Source organism: Onychostruthus taczanowskii, unplaced genomic scaffold (genome assembly GCF_017590055.1).
Source record: "Onychostruthus taczanowskii isolate IOZ18803 unplaced genomic scaffold, ASM1759005v1 scaffold18, whole genome shotgun sequence".
In the NCBI taxonomy this organism is placed as follows: Eukaryota; Metazoa; Chordata; class Aves; order Passeriformes; family Passeridae; genus Onychostruthus; species Onychostruthus taczanowskii.
Window position 1 is genome coordinate 12,184,581 of NW_024499017.1, and position 23,652 is coordinate 12,208,232.

Sequence of the window (23,652 nt, forward strand, 5' to 3'; positions counted from 1 at the left end):
GAAAAGGACTGCAATTAGAAAAATGGATCTTTAGGTAAAGATTTCTGCACTGATCTTGTAAGATGAGCTCTGTTCTAGAGCAGGAAATGCAGTTCATGTCCTGGACTTCAGGCTTTAGGGACAACCAACTGGATAATTCCTAATATCACACAAAGAGCTCCAGGAATTTTCTCCCAGCTAGCTAAAACACCATTAAAAACATCACCTGCCTAAAGAAATCTTGTTTAATTTATCAAGCTGTATGTTTGTGTTCTGTGGCCTCTCACCTACTCTGTGTGTTGTTTAACTTCTGGTTGGTTTTATGGAAATAACCTTCCTAAAACTACCCTGAAGTTTAACTTTATTCAATCAGTGCTACAGAACTCCAGAAGAAAAAGTGCCATCCACCAAGTACAAAGGGAAGAAAAAAAAAAAGACTTATTTACTGCTTTTACTCTCAAAAGCTCAAAGAGCTGACTCTACTCAGTATCCCAATAAATGAGTGCAGGAGCAGAAAACCCTTTGTACACAATTAAGGACACATGATACTGATGCTTTTCAGGATGCTGAATTCAGCAAAACTCCAACTTCCCAACCCAGGGGGCACAAAAAGTTGAAGTTTCTAATTCAGGAGATTCCCAGAGTATATTTGCACTGGCAAAGGGGCACACGAGGCTTTTGTGCTGTGAAGATTTATCCAGAAATATCTGGGAAATTCCAGCAGGTAAGGGGAACAGCTGGATGAGATCCCCAGGAGAGGGGGACAGGAAAACAAAGGGGGTTGGAGAAGATCAGGAGAAGCTCCAGCAGGGCTGTGGCACCCTCAGAGCTCCCAAGACCTTCTGGCATCATCCCTTAAGGGTTTTTTAAATTATTACCATTTGCTGCTTTCTTTAAACACAAGAGAAGCATTTTCCATGTCGTTTTGGAGTCCATTTCGTTGTATCCAGCATGGAAGGCTGAGTGTGGAATCCTCCAGCACTGAGGCATAGCCAGGAACCACAGCCAGGACAGCAGGGACGTCACCTCGTCTGCTTCTCCAGCCCTGCCTCCCACCCTGCCCCAGCAGCCAGGGAAAACAGCCTGGAGACATTTTATTCAGCTCTGCTTTCCTATTCTTCCTATTTCCTGGGGTTTTTTCCCCTGTTTTTTTCCTATTTCCTATTTTCTGTTTTCCAGCCAGAGATTTTTACTCTTTTGGCTGATATTGGAGCATTTCTCATCTGCCCACTTCAGCGCTTCTGTGAAGGGACACACAATTCTCTCCCTCTGCTCACACCAGGTGTTAAATCCTCTGGATTTCTGGCCTCCCTCTCCAAAAAAGCAGGAGCTTGGATCTCCTCCTCTTCCCAAAATGTCAGCAGCTACACAAAGCAAAAGGCCAATTCCAGCCCTTCAGGATTTGCCATTCCTGGCTGGTAAAGGTCAGGGTAAAACCTGCACTGGATGTGGGCAAGGGCAGAAGAGACATTTTGGGAAGCCACATCAATCAGGTATTGATCTTTTTATAATTCCCTCTTTACAGCTTCTGGATCCATCCTAATAAAAGGATTAAACAGACCAGTGCCTCAATCCAAAATGAGAATTTTGTGCTCCTCCTGAAAAAGTAAAGTAATTCAAGATAAATCAGGAGTGTTGATTGTGGCCCAGCCCTTTTCCATAAAAATCCAATATTTCATCATTCCATACCTAGAGGATTTCTTTGATGAAATCCCTGGATGCAGGATCAGTTTGGGTGGGATGTAGCACTGAAATGTCACCCTCCAGATGGCAAAATCTGAGTCTCCTGAAACTGGGTTGAACATTTTGGTTTGTGGTACTTGACCAAAAACAGCAGAAAGGCTGCAAGTCATTTTTAAGCCGGTAAAAAAACCCAAACCTAAGTAAAATCCTTTCTACAGAAGGCAATAATTGTAAGTGAGGCCTCTGGACTAAAAGATTTATTAGATTTTCATTCATGGAAAGAGGCATCAAACACCATGACAAGCAACTGAGTTTGTGCTGAAAAAGTGGAACAAAAGGGACCTCATAAAATCCTTTCCACATCCCTGCTTACACAGAAGTGGGCAGAAATGCAGCCCCACCACTTTCACAAGGCATCATCTCCTCTTTGTGCTGAAGAAATGCTTCCAAAGCAGCATTACCCAACTCCTGCTGCCCAGCAGATGCCAAAATCTGGGAACAAATCCCACAGAGGCTCCCCAGAAACCCACCGGGATTTAGATTCCCACATATACAGGCAGGAGGGAAGAAAAACAGAGAAAATAATTCATTTGCTCCATGCAAAGCACATTCATAGCAATAAAAGACCAGAAATTAAAGGGTTTGTGGGGGTTTTGTTTGGGTTTTTTGACTGCTTATAATTATCAGCTTAAGAGAGGGGTTTTCTTTGCTGTTTTGCAGAAAACTGGATTGCTGCTTTCACTTTTTAAATCTTTCTAAAGCTTTTTATCCAGGCTATGATAAAAATTCAGGATACCCTCCTGTTTCCAGCACATGCACTGATGCTCTTCTGCACAAACACACAGGGACTAAGTTTTCTCATCACTAAATTTGATTTCCCTGTCTTCTACTTCTCAAAACTTCAATTCTTCCTTTACTGGACTAATGGAGGCCTGAGGAAAACCTGCAGAATCAAATAACAGGGTCTGAGTCTGTAGGATGAGAACTGAGATCTAAACATGATCAGCATCTTTAGGGTGCCAAGAACTTGGTGTTGGTGCTATCCCAGGATCACTGAGGCTGGAAAAGAGCTCCAAGGCCATCAAGCCCAAGCTGTGACACATCTTCACCTTGTCACCAGCCCAGAGTGCCACATCCAGTGATTCCCTGCACACCCCCAGGGATGGGGACTGTCCCAGGAGCTCAGATCAGGTCAGACTCATGTTTATTTACTAAAACTCCTTTAACAAACCACAGAATGACAATATTATCTCCTAACAGATATTAGAAGATTCTAACAGATCTTTTAATATTCTCTTCTAATTATCTGATCTGTCACTAAAGGCAAGAAAGAGCTGGCCCTGCTGAGCTGTCCCTGAGGGGATTTCAGAGGAAGATTTCCCTGGAAGAGCATCCCAAAGCCTCACCTCCAAGCTCCAACCCTGCACCCAGCAGGCTCTGAACCCTCCATATCAGGAGAGGATGGCACTGAAACCATTCCACTTGAACTCTGCTCTGTTCCAGAGCCAGCAAAAACACACCTTGGCGTGTTCCATGACACATTAACTGCTGCACAAACCTCCCCAGAGATCTCTGATCTGCATCAGCTGATGGGCCAGAGTCCAGAGCAGGAGGACAGGAGGTGCTCTGTGCCGTGGGAGGGCTGCAGGAACAGAAACTGCTGCTGGGGAGGCAAAAACCACCAAACACACCCTTACACGGAACTGCAGCAAACAATTAAAAGGCATCATTAACTTCATTGACGAGCCATGAGCTTGTCTGTGGAGATACCAGAGGGGGAAATGCTCCTACTCAACAGCATGGAGAAGTATTTCAAATATTGAGGGAAAACAGGTAAAAAACCAAATGTTTCTTCTTGACAATCATCTTACTTTGCTACTTCTAGAAAAGTCAGATGTAGGAACAGATGAGGCAATTCTCTCTGCAGTTCATTGCATTAAGTTGTCAAGTGAAAATGACCTTTTGTTATTATATTAGTGATATCTCAGACCTCTCCAGAAGGATAATTTATAAAGATGTTAACCTGTTTTCACATCCTGCAGTGGTTACAGATGGAGAAAACACCAAGTGAAGAGGCCTGATTTTACAATGAAGTGATCCCAAATACTTTCTGCAAATAAATATAAAGCTGCTGCTTGCTAAGAAATACTTCATGTTTAGATTGAAAAAAAATATTTAAAATTATTGAAGTGCTACAGAAAAATGAAGATACAATTCGAGTTGGACTCATTTGGATCCTGCTCAGCCTCCTAACAGCATCCCCCATCCAGTTTTCTGCTGCTAACCCTTAAAACTAAAAGGGGATGAGCAGACAACAGATTTTCCATGGAAAAGGAAAGTGCAGCTGGGAAAAAACTTGTAAGCAAACAGAACAGTCTCGCTAGTTAGCAAGAAAATCTTCTGGCTGGCTGCTCCTCAACAGGAAAACCCTGGAAATTAAAGTTTCATGGACATAATGAAAAATTTCTGTCAGCAGAGGAAAAGCTCTCAGATCTGGCATTTTCCTGTGAGAAAATTCAGAGTTCTTCCTATGTACAGAATATTTAAGATCCAAACCAACACATCCCTCCACCATGAGCTCAGGTGACAAATCAGTGCTGCTTTAATTGCAGAGCAAGGCTGGAGCCTATGAAGTGCAATATTCCACAGGAAATAATTACACAGCTTTTTTGAAAACCAAAGCCATGAGCTGAGTTTTGGCAGCCCAGAGAAGCAGTAACAGGCTGGGATTGTATCACTCACCCCAATCAAACCAGGAGTTCTCATGTCCCTGCTATTTCCTCACTTTGGCTGATTTAAGCTGCCAACTAAGTGACCTTCTTATGTTTCTCCAAAACAGATATTTAAAATTAAAGAAAGCCTATATACCTCAGCTTTTAACTGAATTAATGCATTTTCTGAGTAATCCTGAATGATCCTGTCAGCACTTCAGCCAACCACAAAAGTCAATCAACCTAAAGATGGGTTGTGCAACTTCCCTGGATTCAAAAGCTTCCCAAAACCCCAAAGTGCCTGTGCTGGGGGCTGGAGAAAACTCCCATCTGGACAGGAAAATGTAAAACCCTAAAGAACCACTCAGCTGCTCTGAAAAAAAAAAAAAAGAGACATGGCTTCAAGCACTGTTTTGAAGGGTTTTCTGCCCAAATCCTTGAGGCCAGGAGCACTTTGCATCCCTGCTCCCTCCTGCCACGGCCACTGAGCACACAACTGCCTGATGAATTGTCTTTGGTTTTTTTTCTTTTCTGAGGCCAGAAGAAGCTTTTGTAGAATAAAGTACCCAGAAAGGGCTGCTGGATTGGCCAGATTTGTGAAACAGCTCCTAAATTTGAGCACCGACACATGGCACTGGGCAGGTGCTGGGCCTGGGAACATCCCCCAGGATCTGCTGTGAAATGTGGAATGGAGCTCTGGGTGCAAAAAGTTGTGTATAGAGCCAGGAGAGGCTGCAGGAGTTTGAGATCAGGGACAACCCAGCAATATATTCCTTAATTCCAACCAAGGACAGATGCAGCTCTTTGGGCTACCAGGCAGAAGGAAGGGAAAAAGGAACCCTGAAGAATGGGATTTGATACCATGGCATTTTCAAGCATGGCATGTGCAACACTGAAGGGTTAAAGGTATTCTACAACAAATTCAGAGAGATCAGTCCCAGTGAGGTTCAACACGTGCTCGGGTTTTGTGCCTTGTGGGCTGCATGTTTAAAGTGCTCCAGGAATTTCATTTGCACACTGTATTTATTGCCTAATTCCACTTGGGACTGCAGCTAATCAACTGCTTGCATCCAAGTGAGAAGTGTAAGTTTTGAATGCAGCCCTGGACCTCATGCTCAGTGACTCATTTTCCTTCTCCCAGTTAGCTCAGAAACATGGAGAAAATTCCTGCAAAAGGGAGCAAAGCCCAGACTCTGGGGTGAAGGGCAGCTCCAGGAACCATTAACATCCAGCCTTGTACAGGCAATTTAAATAAGCAGGCTGCCTGTGTTGAATTTATCTAACAAAAACATCTCTGAAATCAAGAGAAATGTTCAACTTTGGATATAAATAATTTTACTCTCTGTGTAAGCAAGATGCAGTTGTATATTTAGTCTGGTTTTATCTGATGGAGTGCTTATTTTATTTACTATTCTTAGAGCACTTTTAAACAAAATGTTGGCTTTGTTTCTCATTCTTAAGAGGAGCTTTGCTCATCATAGAGAAAAATCCTGCTTTTCCCCAGAAAGGATTTTCTCTGGCACATAAAAATTCCCTGAGCCCCTTCAAACCCAAGATGAGCCTCATGATTAATTCTGATCTGAAAGTTGTATTCACCTACAAAATTACACATGCAAAGTCAGTTTTCCATGGAAAAACTGACGGAAAACTTTTGGTTTTTTGCTAAAAGGCAGCAAATCCCAGAAATCCAGACTTCCCTAAATCCCAAATATCCCAACCCAGCTCAGCTGAAGGCTTTGAAGTTTGAGGTCTGCACAGAGCAGCTGCTTACCCTGAGCTCAGAGAGAGGATTCCAACCTCAGAAAGAAAACCAAAAAACGGGCAAAAAGTGACACATTCAGGTGGCCACCACAGCTGGGGACCTGAGCTGGGGTTTGCTTTGAAGTGTGGAGCAGTGTCCTAAATGTAAAAGGACAAATGGAGTCCCACAGCAACACCCAAAGCACCTTTGGGTGCAGCTTGAACTAACCACAAACCCTTGGCTGGAGGTGAGCAAAAGGGCAACTGAGCTAAAGCTGTCATTACCCATTAGTTTCCCTCCATCATCCAAGATTTTATTCACTTCATGACTGAATAAAGATTTTAAGACCACTCAGCTAATCATAATCTTTGTTGCTCTATTAAAACCCACATGAACCCAACCCCAACTGCATCTGATGAGGATTTGCCCGGCAGGATTTCAGCTTCGAGTCCCCAAGGCAGGAGCTGAGTGCTCCATATATAAATATACATTTCTCCCAGCACAGGGCTGTTTGTTTTGCAGCCTGAGGGTGCAGTTTGTAACCATATATCGGCATGGCTGGAGCCCAGAGGGAGGGGATGAGGCTGCAGCTGCTCAGCCAACGTGCCCTGGCTCGAAGGGCATCTGGTGCTAAAACACCACAGCACCGGGATCAGATGGCTCCAAGGATTCCTGCCCCTACCCAAAGGAGTTAAGGGATTCCAAGTGCAGAGAAATGCAGCATTTCAGTCTCCAAAGCAGATGAAGGAAGCAGCTTGCCTGGTTTGGATGGGCTGCTCCAGGCCAGCAGGGTTTAATGCTCCTGTAAATAAGCACGTGCTGTTTGCTGCATTTTTGGGACCAGGCTCAGCACTGGAAACTCATGACTAAGGCTGCAATAACAGGCAGGAGCAGCAAGGACAAAGTCATTTTATAGCAGCTTCAATTTTTATTTTCTAAAGAATTATAGCCTTGTTAACAACAACAACAAAAAATTCTCTTAGCATGCCATGTAAAAACACCAGACTAAGGGACTCATGTGGAATAGAAAATCCTTGAGTACAGACAGTCTTGCCAAGAGCCACAAATGCATTCAAGTGCTCAGCTCAGTGAGGAACAAATATCCCTGCTCAGTCACTTCTGTGAGGTTCCCCTTTTGTGGCAATTTTCGTGTCTCTGTTCTCAGGCTTTAATATTCTTGTTCCTTTTTCTGCTTTTGTACAACTCATTGTTCCTTCTTTCTGGATCCCAGACAAGATCTGACCAGTGATTCAAAGAGGCAGAAGGAATTCTCATTCAGCAGTTAAACTGATTTGGAGACACCACACAACTACTGGATAACTGTAACACATCTATGAAGCAAACACTGGAGGGAAAAGCCCAAAGTAGATTTTATGGATATTTGCCAGGGCAATGAGAATGCCCAGAAACTGAGCTAAAAAGAATGCAAAAAACACCAGACCCCATCCACTAAAAATCTCCTGAAGCTTTGACTCTCCAGACTCACCAGCAGATCCTTTAGCAGGGCCTACAGAATGGAACAAACCCCACTTCTAGCAAAAATTCAGGTTTAAAGCTCCAGGTCCTCACCTTCTTTTGCAACAGCTGGATATCCAGCAAATCCCTGAACTCCTTAATAACAGGGACAGGGAAGAATACAAACTAGGAGCTCTCCAAACCACTAAGACCCATTTAATACCTGCTGGTTTTGCAGACAAATTCACTTATTGCACTTTTCCTCGGGCCTCTTCACAAGAACTCATTGTAAACAACTCTGCTGGAATGATACACCTGGAATAATTCACCCCCAGGAGTGGAAAACACAATAGGGAGAAACTCCAAAGGCCCTGTTGTGTTTTCTGCCATTTCCTTTCAGCTGGGAATATTAATGATGTAATTTTAGCAGGGCTGCCCCTCTGAGTGATGGTTAAAAATAGCACCCACACCCTCCACTGATGAAATGCATCCACTCCAAGCAGGGAAGTCATGCAGCACAGCAAGCCCTCTCCTTCTTTTTTCCAGGGAGAAATAAAAGAACAAGCCAGAAAGCAAATGAAACATTAACCTTTTAGCTTAGCATTTCTGTGCACCCAAGAAAGAAAATTTACTTTAATCAAAAGCATTGTCTTGCATAATTACAGCCTGTGACTCCCCAGCTTAAAAGAACAAGGGAAAATTAAATTAGAAATGAAAATTCAAAGCACCTAAACAATGCCAAAGTTGACTATTTGTCTCCTCTACTTGTGTGGCACAAAGGAACAGATCAGATCCACAATTCCATGGATGCTCCAGGGAGTACAAGGAACCACATTCATAGGGTTTGGGGCAGCGGCACTCCTCAAACTTCTCCCAGTTCTCACTGTCTGCAACCCACAAACGAGATTTCATTCTCAATTGAGTCCACAAAAGCAATCCTAGAACAGCTCCAGATGCTTCCCTTCCCCAGCAATCTTGTCATGCAGGTCCCAAGACCAGGCTCTGCTCTGGCATTTCCCAACAGACGCCGTTCATCAAAACTCCATTAAGCTGTCATTAAACACAAGAACATAACTTCCTTTAAACAACCCCAAAATAACTGAATTAATGGACAGAATTCCACTGCTTTGACTCTTCTCACATTTGTTCTTTCATATCATGGAATGGTTTGGGTGGGAAAGGATCATAAAGCTCATCCAGTCCCACCCCTGCCGTGGGCAGGGACATCTTCCACTGTCCCAGGGTGCTCCAAGTCCCAATGTCCTGCCCTTGGGCATTCCAGGGATCCAGGGGCAGCCACAGCTGCTCTGGGAACCTGTGCCAGGGCCTCAGCACCCTCAGAGCCAAGAATTCTTCCCTAATATCCATCCCAAACCAACTCTCCTTCAGTTTGAAGCTATTCCCCCTCGTCCTGTCACTCAGTTCCTGATGAAGAATCCCTCCCCAGCTTCACGGCAGGCTGTACAGCCCCAATTTCATTTATTTATTTCCAGTTCCCAAGATCACCCACTTCTCCAGTCCTACAGTTATTTGGTATCTTTTCCCTGCTGTAGTCTGATTCTTTCCAAAAATCACAGCCTCCCATGTCTGCAGAGAAAAGCCCCCAGTGAGAATTTTAATGCTGACATCAAAGGCAAGCAAGAAACCTCAGATTTATTTTAAATACCCAGAAATTTGCAGGTCTGGACCCAAAACTATGTGAGAGATGACACCATTTTTAACTTGTATATTCAGATACCTCTAAAAACTCCAGCTACCTATTGAGAAAATTATTGTACTTTAAACCTATTACCCTCAGCTTTTGGAGGCAAGAATTCATCTAAACAGAAAGGTAGATGGAAATGAAAAATGTGCTTTGCAAAATGGGGGGATTTAGGAATAAACTGTTAAGGGAAGGAACATTTACCAGCTAGCAACTAATCAGCTGTAAAAGCTTCCTGAGCACGACATGCACCAGAAAATTGCCATTTAGTCATTAGTACAGTGGTGACAGTATGTAAAATGGGCAGGGATGTGCTGGATTTCTAGGAATAAGTGTGAATCACTCCTATTTTCTTCTCTAAAGTGCCAATTTTTATCCAATTTTGTTTAAGGGCTATGTGGGCCTAGATAGGATAAGCAAGCCATTTATTTTAGATTCTTTCCTAAATTCTTGCACGGCCCTGTTTGAGATGGCAGCAAAATGGGCTATTTCAGAAATCCCCAGATGTTCCAGGGTGCTGCATTCTGAAGGCACGAGGAACAGCTGAGCATTTCTGAGCATTTCTCACATCCCTCTCTCAATCTGCAGGCAGCAGACACAGGAATGTCCAGCCCCACTGAGCCACTTCCCTTCAGGTTGCAGCAGGAATTTGCCAGGAGGCAAAAATCAGCAGTTAAAATGTACCTTCTTGGGGTTTTTTGACTTTTTTCTCAGTCTTGAATTACGTGTTTGTTATCCCTAAAATTCATCTCCTGCTTTTAATTAAGGATTTTCAGTAACAAGGCAGGTTTAAGCATTAGTTCCACCACAGGAAAAGCTCTCCCAACACCTTTTTTCTGCCTCAGAAGATGGGCTGTATGAAGCCATTTCCATTAAGATCTGAGAAAAACTGTTTTTCACCATTTAATGCGATTTTAATTAAAAGCTGAAGTTGCTTTGTTGTTTCCATGGTGGGAAGAAGGTCATGCTGCTGCTTCCAGAGCTGTTGAGGTAATGACCATTAATTTCACCTTCATTAACAACTCCTGTGCCACTGAAGGCACTTCCAGGACTCCAAAGACATGGAAATGGGAGAACCCTTCTAGGAATGCACATCCTATGTGTGGCCTCATGAGAGAGCCATGGAAAAAGGCAGATAATATTAAATATGAGTTTATAATCTCATTGTAGATATTGATGACTACACTGTCCTTACCCAAGATCAGGAATGTGCCTGAGGATTGCATTACAAAGAGGTAAAATCCTTGGCAGAGCTGGATTTACCAGCATCCTATTCTTAGAATTTAATTTTTTCCAAGTAGCTTGATTAAATTAATTATAAACAAAAGTATCATCCAGCTCCCACTGAAGCCAAACTGAACGGACTACTCCAAATTAAGTGTTCTTTGTCAAATCCTATTGTAGCAGAAAACTGCTCATTTCCTACTGTTTAATAAGGAAATTGTATTGCTCAGCACACAAATCTTTATTTTTAACACAAGGATAAATAAAAGCAAGATAAATGATGGGGCTCTGAGCAACCTGGGCTAGTGGAAGGTAGCAGAGGTAGAATGAGGTGAGCTTTAAGGTCTCCTGCAACACAAATTCTGGGATTTTATGGATTACCAAGGAGCAAAACAAAGCCTTATTTCCCACAGATCCACACTGTTCCTCAGCTGTTCTCACTGCTCCTGGAGGAAGCATGAATGAGTCTCTTCTATGCAGACACCACTGTAAATAAAATCTCTAAAATAGCTTTGTCAAATTTGAATGAATTTAATCAACAGGCTCAGCAGTTAATTAGGTAGAGACCAAGCAGAGTGATTCCACCTCCTCACTGAGGAAAAACAGGCAGGAAATCCAAACAAGACCAAAGTTAGAAAATCACTCAGCAGCTTCAGGATAAAGCCCTCAGGTTAAATGCTTGATATCCATTATTTTAGGGAAATATGAGATCAAGGCAGATGGTGTAGACACAACTAAAACTGCTCAGAGGAAATCAAAGAATGCTCTGTGAGATGAACTCCAAAAGAGCCACAGGTAAACCCAGAGAGCATCCCCTCCACTGCAGCTCTGGGTGAGCTGGGGGTGCTCCCTGTGGGGCACACAGGGAAGGAATGGGGGCCATGGATCCCCAACCCCAGCCAGGAGCAGTTTCAGACGTGCACAGAAGCTGTGACAGAGCAGGCAGCCAGGAGCCACCTCCCCATGCAGTCAGGGCAGTGTCTGTGCTGCCTCCTCTCCCCTTCCATCCTATCACAGCAATCCAGATCTCTCCTGACCAGGCTCATTGCAGGGAAAAGGAGACAATGAGGGTGACAAAGAAATACTGATTCCAACCTGGAGAGAAGATACAAGTTAACTTATTAACAGCTGACAACATCAATTTGTCAGAGTCCAAGTGCAGCCCCAGCACGAGGAGCTCCACTCCCAGCTCCATAACAACCACTCACCCTGGCTTTGGAGATATAAAATGGCCTTCTGTAAGCAGAGGACAACTGAACTATCAATAAAAACATGAGGTGAAATACATTTCTGATGTTTTCTAAACCCCTAAACTTGAGTATTGTCTTTATTGCAAAATCAAACCTCCAATCTGAACTGAACTCTCAACTCCACATTGAGCAATGTGATTTATGCATCACCAGAAAATTCCTTAACATACAATAATCCTCTAGAACAGGGGAAAATATCCAACATCCAAGCATGTTTTTTTGGAGCACGCTAATCCTTGGGTTTGACTTCTAGAATTCACTCTGAATACTTGATATTCCTCAAACAACTCGTGTGGCAGAGACAGAAGGTCAGGAATGCACTGCCTGGTGTGTGATCTCAACCTACATTGCTCAAGTTTAGAAGCAGAGCTCTCCCTTCAGAGGGAAAATGAACAAGGACATACACAAACAGCTGAAAAATTATATACAGTTGGGAGAGGGAGATTTTTCCTGAAGGATTATCATAGCCTAAATATTTCTTTAAGCCCTACCCTACCAGTAGTTGACCCAATATTGTTGGAGATGATGCAGTTACTTAAAAATAGAATAATCCAGCTCCACAACTGATGCAGAGCAAGGCAGTCTAAAGTCTGGACCTGAACAAAATAGATTTCAGAGCTTTTTTTCCCCTCCCCCTGTATTTTCTGCCTGCCTTCAGCAGGCTGGTGTCAAACATTTCAAGAGGAAAAGGCTGTCGGTCGCCATTAACCTGGGAGAGCTCCTGCAGCCTGGTTTCTTATGGAAAAAGAATGAGTCAAGGAAGTGGGAGAGAAAAAAAAGGTGCAAGACCGTACAAACACATTTTGCCAAGGAAAACAGAGCAGCAAAAATAGTGGTGAGACGTTCTGGGAGGCTGACATCACCCATTGCTGCTGCCTATTGTCATGAAATAATTCAGATGCCAACACTGGCTGTACCTGACAAGAACCACAAGCCACCTCCAACTGATCCCACCTAGGCACAGCAGGATTCAGCAAACAGGGACAGATTTACATCCCAATATTGACTGAAAACTAAATCAATATATTCCTGAGATGCATTTAGAGCTTGTTTTCCTTCATGCCCATAGACTTCCATCCAGTCAGCCATGTGCTGTTCCATGTGTTTATCCAAGTCTGGGACACATCAAGGCTTTCAGGACCTTGTGTGTGGACTCAGAGCATCCCTTCAATTAAGCAATTGGTTTTCCTGTGCTCAGCAGAGCTAAATGGAGAAGAGATTGTAGATTAAAGCCTCCTGCCCCCATTTTCCATCTCAAAGCTGTACTCCTCACTCTCCAGAAGCAGTTTGTGCCTATCCTTAGATCCTGTGTTGCAAGAATTATGATTCAGCTTCACTGTAGAAGGATCAGATTTCAACAGTTGCCTCATTTGAAATCAGGCTGGCGTGGAGACAATTTAGAGGGTTTTGTGTGGCAACAGAGGAAAGGCAAGATAAATATACAGGAAACACAAGAATAGGAGAGTTCCTGTCACTTTGCAGAAAATGAGACTTGTTCAGCTGAGGAAAACACTGTCCAGGCTGCTCTGGGGAGGGACATGGCAAGGGCCACCTGCAAAATGACCAGGGATGAGTAACTTCTAAACCTCCAGGGCAGGAAACTTCACCCAGAGGCTGAGACAAACCAGGATTTGACTGATTTACTGAGATTTTTACTGAGAGCAGTGGCAGGATGAAGCCTGCACAGTCTCTGTCCTGGGATGTTTGTAACTTATGTTGTCTTTATAATAAAGATGCTTTTGTTCTGCACTTCAACATCTGGTCTAATGCATTTAATTCCTCTGTGCTTTTGGAAAATATGCTGTGGTCACTGAGCATGTTTAATACATTGCTAAAATATGTCACATGCAGAGAGCAGGACTTGCCTCCACTGCTCTCCACCTAATGGCCAAATCCTTGGAACCTGACAGGAAAAGAGTAATTAACAACATCTCTGGAGCATGGAAAATTCCTGTTGCTTTTTTGAACAAATAAAAACAAGCCGATTTTTTCAGTCAGCTGTGATAACCAATAACTACTCTCTTTTGGGAATTACCCCAACCCTACATCCACAGGCTTGTTAAAAATTAGCTCTGTGCACGGGGCTTCCCATGGGTCACACAGCTCCTCCTGAACTTTGGAATAGAAATGGAATTTCTTGAATTTCCCTTTGTTACCAGCAGAGGATTGCCTGCAAAACAAAGCAGTGAAAAGCAATTTTAACTCGTGACTTTTTTTAATCACTTTCTACTGGGAAAGGCTGGGGGACAAAAAAATGCCCAACTTTTACTTGAATTTGTTTTATTCAAATGGTGTTAAAACCATTATTAAAACCTGACTACATTCTAGGAACAGTGGGAAGAGGGACAGAAATCAACACATCTCTCTTGGAATTTTAATTGCATGTAACCCAAGAATCTCTGTGTTTATCTCTGCTCTGCCTGACCAGCGAGATCTGTCAGTGCCTCAATACCTGTGAACAAGCCTGACTGCAGCTTCCAGCACAACAGCCAGATCCTGAGAACAGGGAAAGCTCCCACTTCCCAAAGCCACCTCCAGTTAAAACAATTCCCCATCTGTGGAAACAGCTTTGAACAGCCCTAAATCACTGCTCAAAACAGGAATAAAAAGCACAATTCACAGAGCCTGTTACAGTTGCTGAATTTCACAAGAGCCCCACATCCTTCTGTCAGAACCCATCTGTATTTTTTTCTTGACTTGCACAGGGCAAATTTTTAAACTTTATTTCATAAAAGAAAAGCTCAGATAGAGCACAGATCCCCAAAATATTTATGTCAGCAGGCACAGAACTTCCCAGCACCACAAGTTTCACTTGGAAGCAATGTCCACGTGGTTTATTCCATTTTACCATGGATATGTACACAGGGACAAAGGGGTTTAGCCTGGAGAAACAGCAGGAAAAAAAACTGAGGAATTTTGATAAAAAACCAAGAGTTTGCTGCTCACCACTCTCAACAACTTGAGTATTACAGCATGGATCCAGCACCTGGGCTAGTGGAAGGTGTCCCTGCCCATGGAATTAGACAATCTTTAAGGCCCTTTCCAATCCAATCACTCCACAATTTATGATTTAATGCCTGACATTGCTCCCACAGCGAGCTGGGCCTCTGAGGTAAAAGCAAAGGTTGGTGCACTTCTCAGGCTGACACTCCTGTTATAAACTCATTTCCTGAGGCAGCACAATTCTGGTGAAATTACTCCCAGGTATCTGACAAGTCTCTGCACGAAGCTGTACAAACATTCCAGCTCCCACTTCCAAGAGCACACACACTGCCACTGAGAGGATCCAGCAGAATGCTCCTCTCTTCCTGCCTCCCTCCCATGCAGAACTCCAACATTTGATGCCAAAAGTGGCAGATTAAGGAAAACACAGTCACTGAGAGCTTTCAGGTCCAAGCTGCTACAACCCCAGTCACTGTTCAGCTGTGGAGAGTAAATTAAATTACTGACACGTCTCCAAATCAGGATTAAAACATTCCCTGGGTTAATTCAAACTGTCTCTAATCCAGCTAAGCACAACAAATACTGCACCTTTCTCATTTTTCTTTTCTTTCTCATGTTTCAGCTCCAGCCTTTTTAACTGAGACACTTCCAGCTCCAGGGCTTTGCCAGGAGAGGAATGATGACCTTGGGCAGCTCCTTACTACTAGGGAGAAATCCTGTCCTGTCAAGCTGTCTGAAACCAGGCTCACTAAAAAGTAACAACATGAAAATCAAGCATCCCATGCTCTAATGACAGTTTTATGTGCTCCAGGTTAAAAAGTTGGTGGGTCCTGCCAAATTAAGAGCTGTTTGCTGTGAAAATGAGGAATATAAGTCAAGAACAGTGGATTCAGGTGGCAAATAATCCTAAATTGCACTCCAAGCTGAAGAAAAGGAATCCCAAGACATCAAGGAGAATTCATCACTGCTGGTGAAGCAGAAAGCAGGATATCAGTATTTGTTCCACACCCCCTTTTCCCAACCATCACTGAGGCAGTCTGTAAATTACACTGAACACGAGGCAGGTATTCTATAAGAGAAAAACAGATCAGAGCAAAACCTAATTAATTTTCACAGCGTACCATGACTAATCTTAGCATATATGGTACTGGAATAGCAATCACTGAGTACAAATGAAAACAGTGTTGAACCCTGTCCTATTTTTAATCAGATGAAAGCCACAAACCCAGCCATGCTTCTGCTTAGTGCTGCGTTTTCTTCTACCCTGATGGTTTTTACAGCTGGAGAAATGGCTACTTCCAGCATTACTGGGCTGTAAAAAATGACTGCTCCTTCCACTTCTGGGATTACAGTGGAGTGTGTCACTGAAAAGGAGCGCTGGTGGAGGCAAGTCAACATTTCTTGGGACATTTAACCCTTTCTGAGCTGTACCAGATCCTCTGAGCGAAGATGTGCTTTGAAATTCTTGAATTTCTCTGGTATCAAACTGTATTTGCAAAGTTCTGTAGAAAGCCAGTGGAAAAGAAGAAAAGAGAACAAATTCCAAATTAAAAAATTTAGATGGTGCCTGACAATATTTTTAATGATATTTGAAGGCAACATATGAGGGCAGATATCTCCCCTGATTAATTCTGCCCTAGGGGGCTCACAAAAGCTGTTCTGCACAAAGAGCAGCTCCCAGCTCAAAGACTTTCCTCATTACCAGTGATTTTTTAAATGCATTAAATAAAAACACTCTTAGTCACATTTTAGCCTGGACATTTTCATATTTGCAAAGAGAGCCTGGAGTGTGGAAATGGAATAATTAACCCTGATTTGCTAAGCCCAGATTTTAGCCAGGTCAGCATAAAATATAGCATAAAAAAAACCAGATTTATTTTGTAACAGAGAAAGGTGCAAGATCTCTCTCCTATCTTCCACTTCTCCTCACTCAGTTTCCCATTTGGGAAAGCAAGAGAAAGGTGGAAATGGCAGTCAAACTGTTTCAATGCCTTTTCCCTTTGAGAAACACTCAACACCATATGCTTTATCCAAACCTGCTGAGAGGTGGAATGTCCAAGATACCCACTCTTGGAGAATATTTCTTGAGAGCAAAGCTGGTATTTCAAGAGAAGGTATCTCAAAAAACCTTCTTGTTTATTTTTTAATGGAAAAATCAGGATACTCCTCTCACTGGCCATTTCTCCCTGACACACTCACACTTCCTACAAACCTTTCTGACTTCCATTGCTCAGCCCAGAAGTAAAACAGCAAAATTCCAGCCTCCAACCCCAATGAAAATAAAGCTGAGCACCACCAAGGATCTGAGCTGGTTCCCCACTGGCAGCAGGAAGGAGGAGAAGGACACACCTTTGGAGTGTTTCCCCGAAGGCCTTTTGGGTAGTGACTCCTCCATGGAATGTGTGGATGTGTGGAGCACATTTTCCAAACTGTTACTGACACTGTTGATGGGGGTCTCCGACCTTGGAGTGACCTGGAAGGAAAAGTACAAAAATCCATTAAAATAAACGGAGGGAACACACAAACATCACACCTTCCCTGGAGTGAGGGATCCCCTGGGAAGGCACTCAGGAGAAGCTGGCTTCTCTCAAAACCGAGGGTGTTACTCCTGATATTCCCCAAGTAACAGTTCAGGGAAGTGCTTTCAGTCAGCAGCTATTCACAAACTGAGATTATCTTGGCTAATCTAAAAAGCTACTTACAGCATAATTCTTTTTTAAACAATAGTCACCCAGCAGTCAATTGCAGAGAGATTGCAAGACCTTTAACCTCTGCACACCACAGATTTTAACTTTTCCACAAGAAAACTGGGGAAAAGGGCTCTTGGCAAATGTCACTTTTATGTTATGACACTCTGCTGGTTTTGGGTGGTGTGGAGTTAATTTTCTGCACAGCAGCTGCTGTGAGGCTGGTTTGGATTTGTGCTGGAAGCTGTGGATAACTCAGGGATGTTTCGGTCGCTGCTGAGCAGGGCTGACACAGCCGAGGCCTTTTTGGGTCCTCACCCCACCCCACCAGCAGAGGCTGGGGGGACACGAGGGTCTGGGAGGGGACACCAGGGTGTGGGAGGGGACACCAGGGTCTGGGACAGGGCATGGGCAGCCAGCTGAGCACAGCTGCTCCAAGGGATATTCCAGGCCTGTGGCATCATGCTCAGTATGGAAAGCTGGGGGAAGAAAGAAGAAGGGGACGTTCAGTGACCCCAATATTCTTCCCAGGTCACCATGACCCTGAGGTTCCCTGGCATGGCCAAACCCTGCCCATCCATGGGGAATTGATTCCTTTGCTTTGCTTGCATGTGTGGCTTTTGTTTTCCCTATTAAATTGTCTTTATCCTAAGCCAGGAGTTCCCTCTGTTTCTCTCATCCCATTCTCTCCCCATCCTGATGCCAGGGGAGCTCCATGGGGCTCCATTACCTCTCCAGGGAGGAGACTCAAGGCATTCCCAAGCATTTCTACAACAGACTGCAATGAAAAATACTTAGCAAAACCCTGATTTTCTTGTCTTTGCCATTTAATAACCTGTCATGATCATATTTCAATGGAAACTTCTATCCTAACAATGCCCAAGCAGAAGGTTGAAACATCAAAACAAAAAAGGGTTTAAGAACCTTGAAGAGGAAAAGATGCTTTAAAGAGGGAGTTCAGACCAACAAAAACACTCCCAGTAACTACTCAGAGTAACTGTATGACTTGAAATTCAATTGTTACATCTGGAATCAACCTGAGCTGCTGGTAAGGGAGAGCTGTAATTAGAATTCCACATGGATTTTTAGCCTGGCACAAACCACAAGAGAAAAAGTTCATCTTGCCATAACAAAATTCTCCTTCACTCAGGGTAACTCAAAACCAGCAGCTGCAGGTCCCTGTAAGGGAAAAGGCTCCCTCAGACCCTGCTAACTTGACACAGTGCCCTGAGCTGGGACAGTTTCTGCAGAAAACAATACTTTGCACACCCTCCCGTTCCATGTTGCCGTCAGTCAGCACACACAATGCAAGTCAGAAATAGCACAGCCCCACTCCATGCAATTACCTATTGTAAGCTCCATTTTAAGACTGACATTTATAGATTTCTACACACTTTAAGGCAGTAGAACAAGTGAAAGGCTCTGTATACTTGACATCCATAAAAAAGCTTCTATGTGTAAAGAAATCAATCCAGGATGGCAGATGAGTGTCAGGAAAAAAGAGGGTTACAGGGAGCAGCTTTCCTTTTCAGCACTTCTTGACAAAAAAAACCCCAAAAACGTTTATTTTACATATATAAATGCAAAAGTGTTATATTTATCTAATTATTCACTATTTCTTCAGCACAGCCTCCCACCAATAACAAAACTTAACACCAAGCTTTCCCTTAGAACAACCATTAAACTCCCAGCTTGGCAGGAGGGTGGGGAAGAGTTTAAATTTCCTTTGCCAAAGTAAGTCTTTAGCTGAGCTTATCTCACACAGCCTCTCTCCTGGAGCTCATTAAAGCCTCCCTCCAGCCCAGGGCTGCTGGGAGGAAGTTCCAGAGGGCTGAGCACCATCCTCCTGGCAAAGGGACAGCGCAGAGGAGCAAGCTGGGAAAGGAGCTCCGGCAGGGCTGCGTTATCCTGGACAACCAGGTTCCAAATATTCGGAATAATCACAAATATAAACACTCAGAATGATTGAAGCTGGGTAAGAGCAGCCACACAGCTCCAGAAAACCTCTGAACAAGCAGTTTGTTACAATTTATTGCCTCTTATCTCGTATTCCCTCCTCTCCACTCTCCTTACAACAAGCATCGCGTGCAGTTTATAATTTGCATTTTGTTTATACATAACCTCCATTTTTTTTTCCATAAAGATTTAATTTTCCTAGACTTGCTGAGGATTAATTTAGCCCATATGTCTTGTCTGCCTGAGCTCATACTATCTGATCCCGTCGCACATCAAAGCAGTTCCAAATTGGCCTAGAAAAATCACAAAGCTCTGATTAGTTCCAAATGGAGCACTTTGTTAGGGAGCTGAATGGTGTTAGAACCACTGAATCCCACTGCTTAAAGCTTCCATTCCAAATTTTGAAATCATTTTTTCCACTGACTTAAACATCACGATACTGCAACGGTTTGGATTTGTTTAGGGAAAGTGAAATAATGAAAAGTGGTTTGCAAATCAAAGTTCCAAAATAGTAACAGCATTTTTTTATCCTTTTTTTTTTTTTTTTCCCTTCAACTTGAGGCCAAGCCAAACAGAGGAACAATAACCCATCAGCTCAGAACTGCAGGAGATATTGTCCTGGGAGGGTTAGGAGAAACACTGGAAAAAGCTTTACAGGAAGGACCTGTCCAAATTCAGCTGCAGAAATTCAGCATCAAGTAAATTCAGGAAGGAGAGTTCTCCATATCTGAACACCCCTGAAATCCCTGGTTTAGGCTCAGCACAAACAGCTACTCAGGACAAACTGGATTTGGAATAAAGAACGAGGCATTCCAGGGAGATAAGGGTTTGGAGAAGCAGGGAGCAAATTGCTCTGGACCTTTTAGGAGCTGTAACATCTCTGAGAAAGCCAAGATGCCATTTAGGAATAAACATCTGCAGCTCCAGAACTGTTCAAGGCTTGTTTTCTGAGGCACTAACAGGCCACAGTGAAGATGGATAAGTTGGCACCACAAGAACCAGGAATGTTCAGGCCATACATCATAACAAACCACAGGAGTGACATTTTATAAATGCAGGAAAAAACCCCATGAATCATTCAAGGTCTAAAAAAAATACAGCATTAGACCTCTGAATAAAAGACTGGATTTTTCTACAGAAATTACTTGAGCACATCAGCAGAAACAGTCCATAAAGAGCCATCAAAACTAACAGCAAGCCCAGAGTTAAATATTCTGCCTGATTTTACCCCAGCACAGCATTTCCAGGGAGAAGAAAAACCCTCTGATGCACCTCTCCATAGCTTCACTGCATTGTTCAGGAATTCCTTCCACACCACAGTGGCCTGAAGGCTCCTTCAAAACCTTTAAAAGCTGAAAGTGGGTGCAGAAAAGATCCTTAAAACTATTTTTGCTCCACTCTAATGTTGCATCTTTGACTGGAGCACGCTGGTCTAGAGGAAGGTGCTCCTGCCCAGAGCTGGGGCTTGGAATGAGATGAGCTTTAAGGTCTCTCCTAACCTTTGATGATCCTGGGACCCTTTGATCTGCTCCCTCCACAGCAAAGCATCTGGCTCACAGATGGACTTCTGACTTTCCAGATGCAAACCCTGCTGTCTCCTGCATTTCAAGTTAAAAGCACAATTGAAAATCACAAAGAAAATTGATCACTGCTTGGTGACTGAGGCTCAGAGTGAATTCTTCTCTGCCTCACTCTCCACTGCAATGATGACAGGACCAAAATTGTTATCAGCCACTGAAAAGTGGATCCTTCCCAACACAGATTATTCAGGATCACTAAATGCTGCCCTCCACCCCCAGGAGTTACCAGGAAGAGAAACAATTGCTTGGACCCAGGGGTTGATGACAAACATGCCAAGGGAACAGAATTCCTTGCTAGACTTTTGCCATTATCACATTTTCCCCATTTTCACCTGTCATCATCCAAACCTAGCCTCTTTTCCCCCAGAGTGCAGTGCTAGGTTGGCCTTGATGATCTCCAAAGTCTTTTCCAACCTTGTTAATTCTGTGATTTCCTTCCCAGCACCAGAGAGGTCCTAACAGGTTCAGATCTTCTTGTGACAACAAAAGCAGCTCTGGAAGCTCTCAATCCATTAAAAAGCACACAGGAAAATAAACCCAGGTGCTTCCCACAGGTGGGGCTGCTCTTTCAGGCACTGCTGCCTGAAGTGGCTCTGTCCCAGGCAGTGGGAGTCACTATGGAAAATGGGAAATCTGGGAAACTGGGTAACTGTTAGCTTTGCTAACACTGAATACAGCAAAGTCTTTCATAAAAATAACAGGACTGATAGGAGTCAAACTTCATGTGGTCAGAGTTTTACCAAAACAGCAATTATCTGTTCCTTTGAAAAATAAACAGAGCACAGAAAATACATGGTTTAATAGCAAAGTATTTGCTGACTTAGTTTGAAGTGGAGCCAAAAATACTAAAAAAAAAAATTAAAAAAATCAACTGAGCTCCTGCCCAAAGCACCATGGAACAATGATACAGGATCTGAGGGAACAAAATATGGATTTCTATACCTTGTTAGGTAAGAAATTTAGGTCATGTGTTACTCAGGAAAAGCAAACAATATATGGGAGCAATGAGGGAGTTAAGTGAGCTCCTGGAGCCCCAAGCCACACAAACACATTCTCCCATTGATCACACAGGAAAACTTTCCCATGTTTTCAACAATGGCCAGTGATAAATTGAGAGTCCCAAAGAGAAATGCTTCTGTCCATAGTGGCTTTTGAATTCTCCTTTAAAAAGGGGGTTTTTAGCATAAACTGCCCTCCAGGAGTAGGTAACGTGTATGAGTGAGTCCAGGAATTGGAACAGTGCCCCCAGGGGGTAAAAACCACTCCACTCCTGTCCTGCCAGGTTCATATTACTGAGTATTAACAGCAGCTTATTTGGGGTTAACACCAAGGTCTTTAACATGGTGCAATCCTGTTGGCAACAGTGCTCCAGGAGAAGTTTCATGGCAAGGACACAACCCCTGCAAGCTCAGGCTGACTCCCACGGAAGGGACAAACTCAGGGTTTCAAGTAATCTGAATAAAAATGCATTGCTGGCACTCAGCTGTCAGGCTGACACCATATGATTGCCCATCAGGCTAAATCCAATGGGAGACGAGAGCAATTAATGCAGGGATGTGGAATTCCAAATGCAGAGACAAGCCCAGGAGGGGCAGGGCTGAGCCAACACCTTCCTCTTGGTGGTAACAAGGCAGTCTTGTGAAACCACTGCCTCAGGCACCAGTCCTGCATCTACTCATATCCAAACTCCTGACTGTTCTCCCACCAGAAGAAGAAAATTCCAACCTTCTCCTTTGGAGGACTCAGGCTCTTCCATGAGGATGGTTAAGAAGTGCTCACAAACACCCCCCACTCTCCACATACCCAGTGAAGTGCTCACCACTTGAATTTACACATATTTAGTTGCTTTGTTGGACTGGGATGTGGATGCAGCTGGAAGTGTTTGATTTGTGTTAAAATTCAAGTGGTTCCAACAGTCCAAATAAGCTGGAAGAGCCAGGTGCCTCCACGTTTCAACAGCTACAAAATACACCTTTTCTCCTAGAGGAGGAACACAAAGGGTGAAGAGGCAATTCACAGGGAAATGGGATAATGGATAATTGATCAGATGGTTTTGTCCTGGGAGACTCTCTGGAATGAAATGAGGCATGTGGTACTTAAACACAACAGGACAATCACACACCTGCTCCAAGGCTCCTCATGAATTCAGGAGAACAGATGGACCAAAAGAAGGCTGGGCTGGATTTTATAGACTCATTTCCACTAAAACCCCTTTGCTTTAAGAATGGTGAACACTGTTAATAACAGGAACATAAATCTACCACAGAGGTACTGGATTAATCAAATCTGAATTTTACAAACCAATCATTCACACCACCTCAAAATCAAAACAAATCCCTGCTTCTAAGCAGACCTTGGAACAGACACTGCTGCTCTACACCCCAGCACTGATGCACAAACCTGACCCTGTTTCTTCACCTGATGCCACCAAAAGCCAACCACCCCTGTCTCTTCTGCAACAACTCACAAAGAAATTATCTGACAGGTCACAAATCCACTGAATTCTAGCTCTCCCTCCTTCCCCTCCTCAATATTCACTTAAGTAACAGCTTGAGTGTAATAAAACTCCACAGAATCATGGAAGCACAGAGTCATTAAGGTTGGAAAGGACCTCTGAGAGACCAAGTCCTACCATGATCTCCACTAAACCATATCCCCCAGTGCCACATTCACACGTTTTCTGAGCACTTCCTGGGATGGTGATTCCACTGCTTCCCTGGGCAGCCCATTCCAATGCCTGA

The 23,652-nt window shown here is 43.5% G+C and overlaps 1 protein-coding gene across 2 annotated transcripts in view; it reads right to left on the bottom strand.

Annotated features, from left to right (window-relative positions):
• Positions 1 to 23,652, bottom strand: part of ZCCHC14 (zinc finger CCHC-type containing 14) — a 48,463-nt gene that overhangs the window by 17,573 nt on the left and 7,238 nt on the right. For both annotated transcript variants that reach the window (XR_005952376.1, XM_041400580.1), the window contains exon 2: positions 17,038 to 17,161. Coding sequence is in view for 1 of the 2 variants with exons in the window: in XM_041400580.1 (XP_041256514.1) it covers positions 17,038 to 17,161 (124 nt within the window). In the remaining variant the exon portion in view is untranslated. The remainder of the gene's footprint in view (positions 1 to 17,037; positions 17,162 to 23,652) is intronic.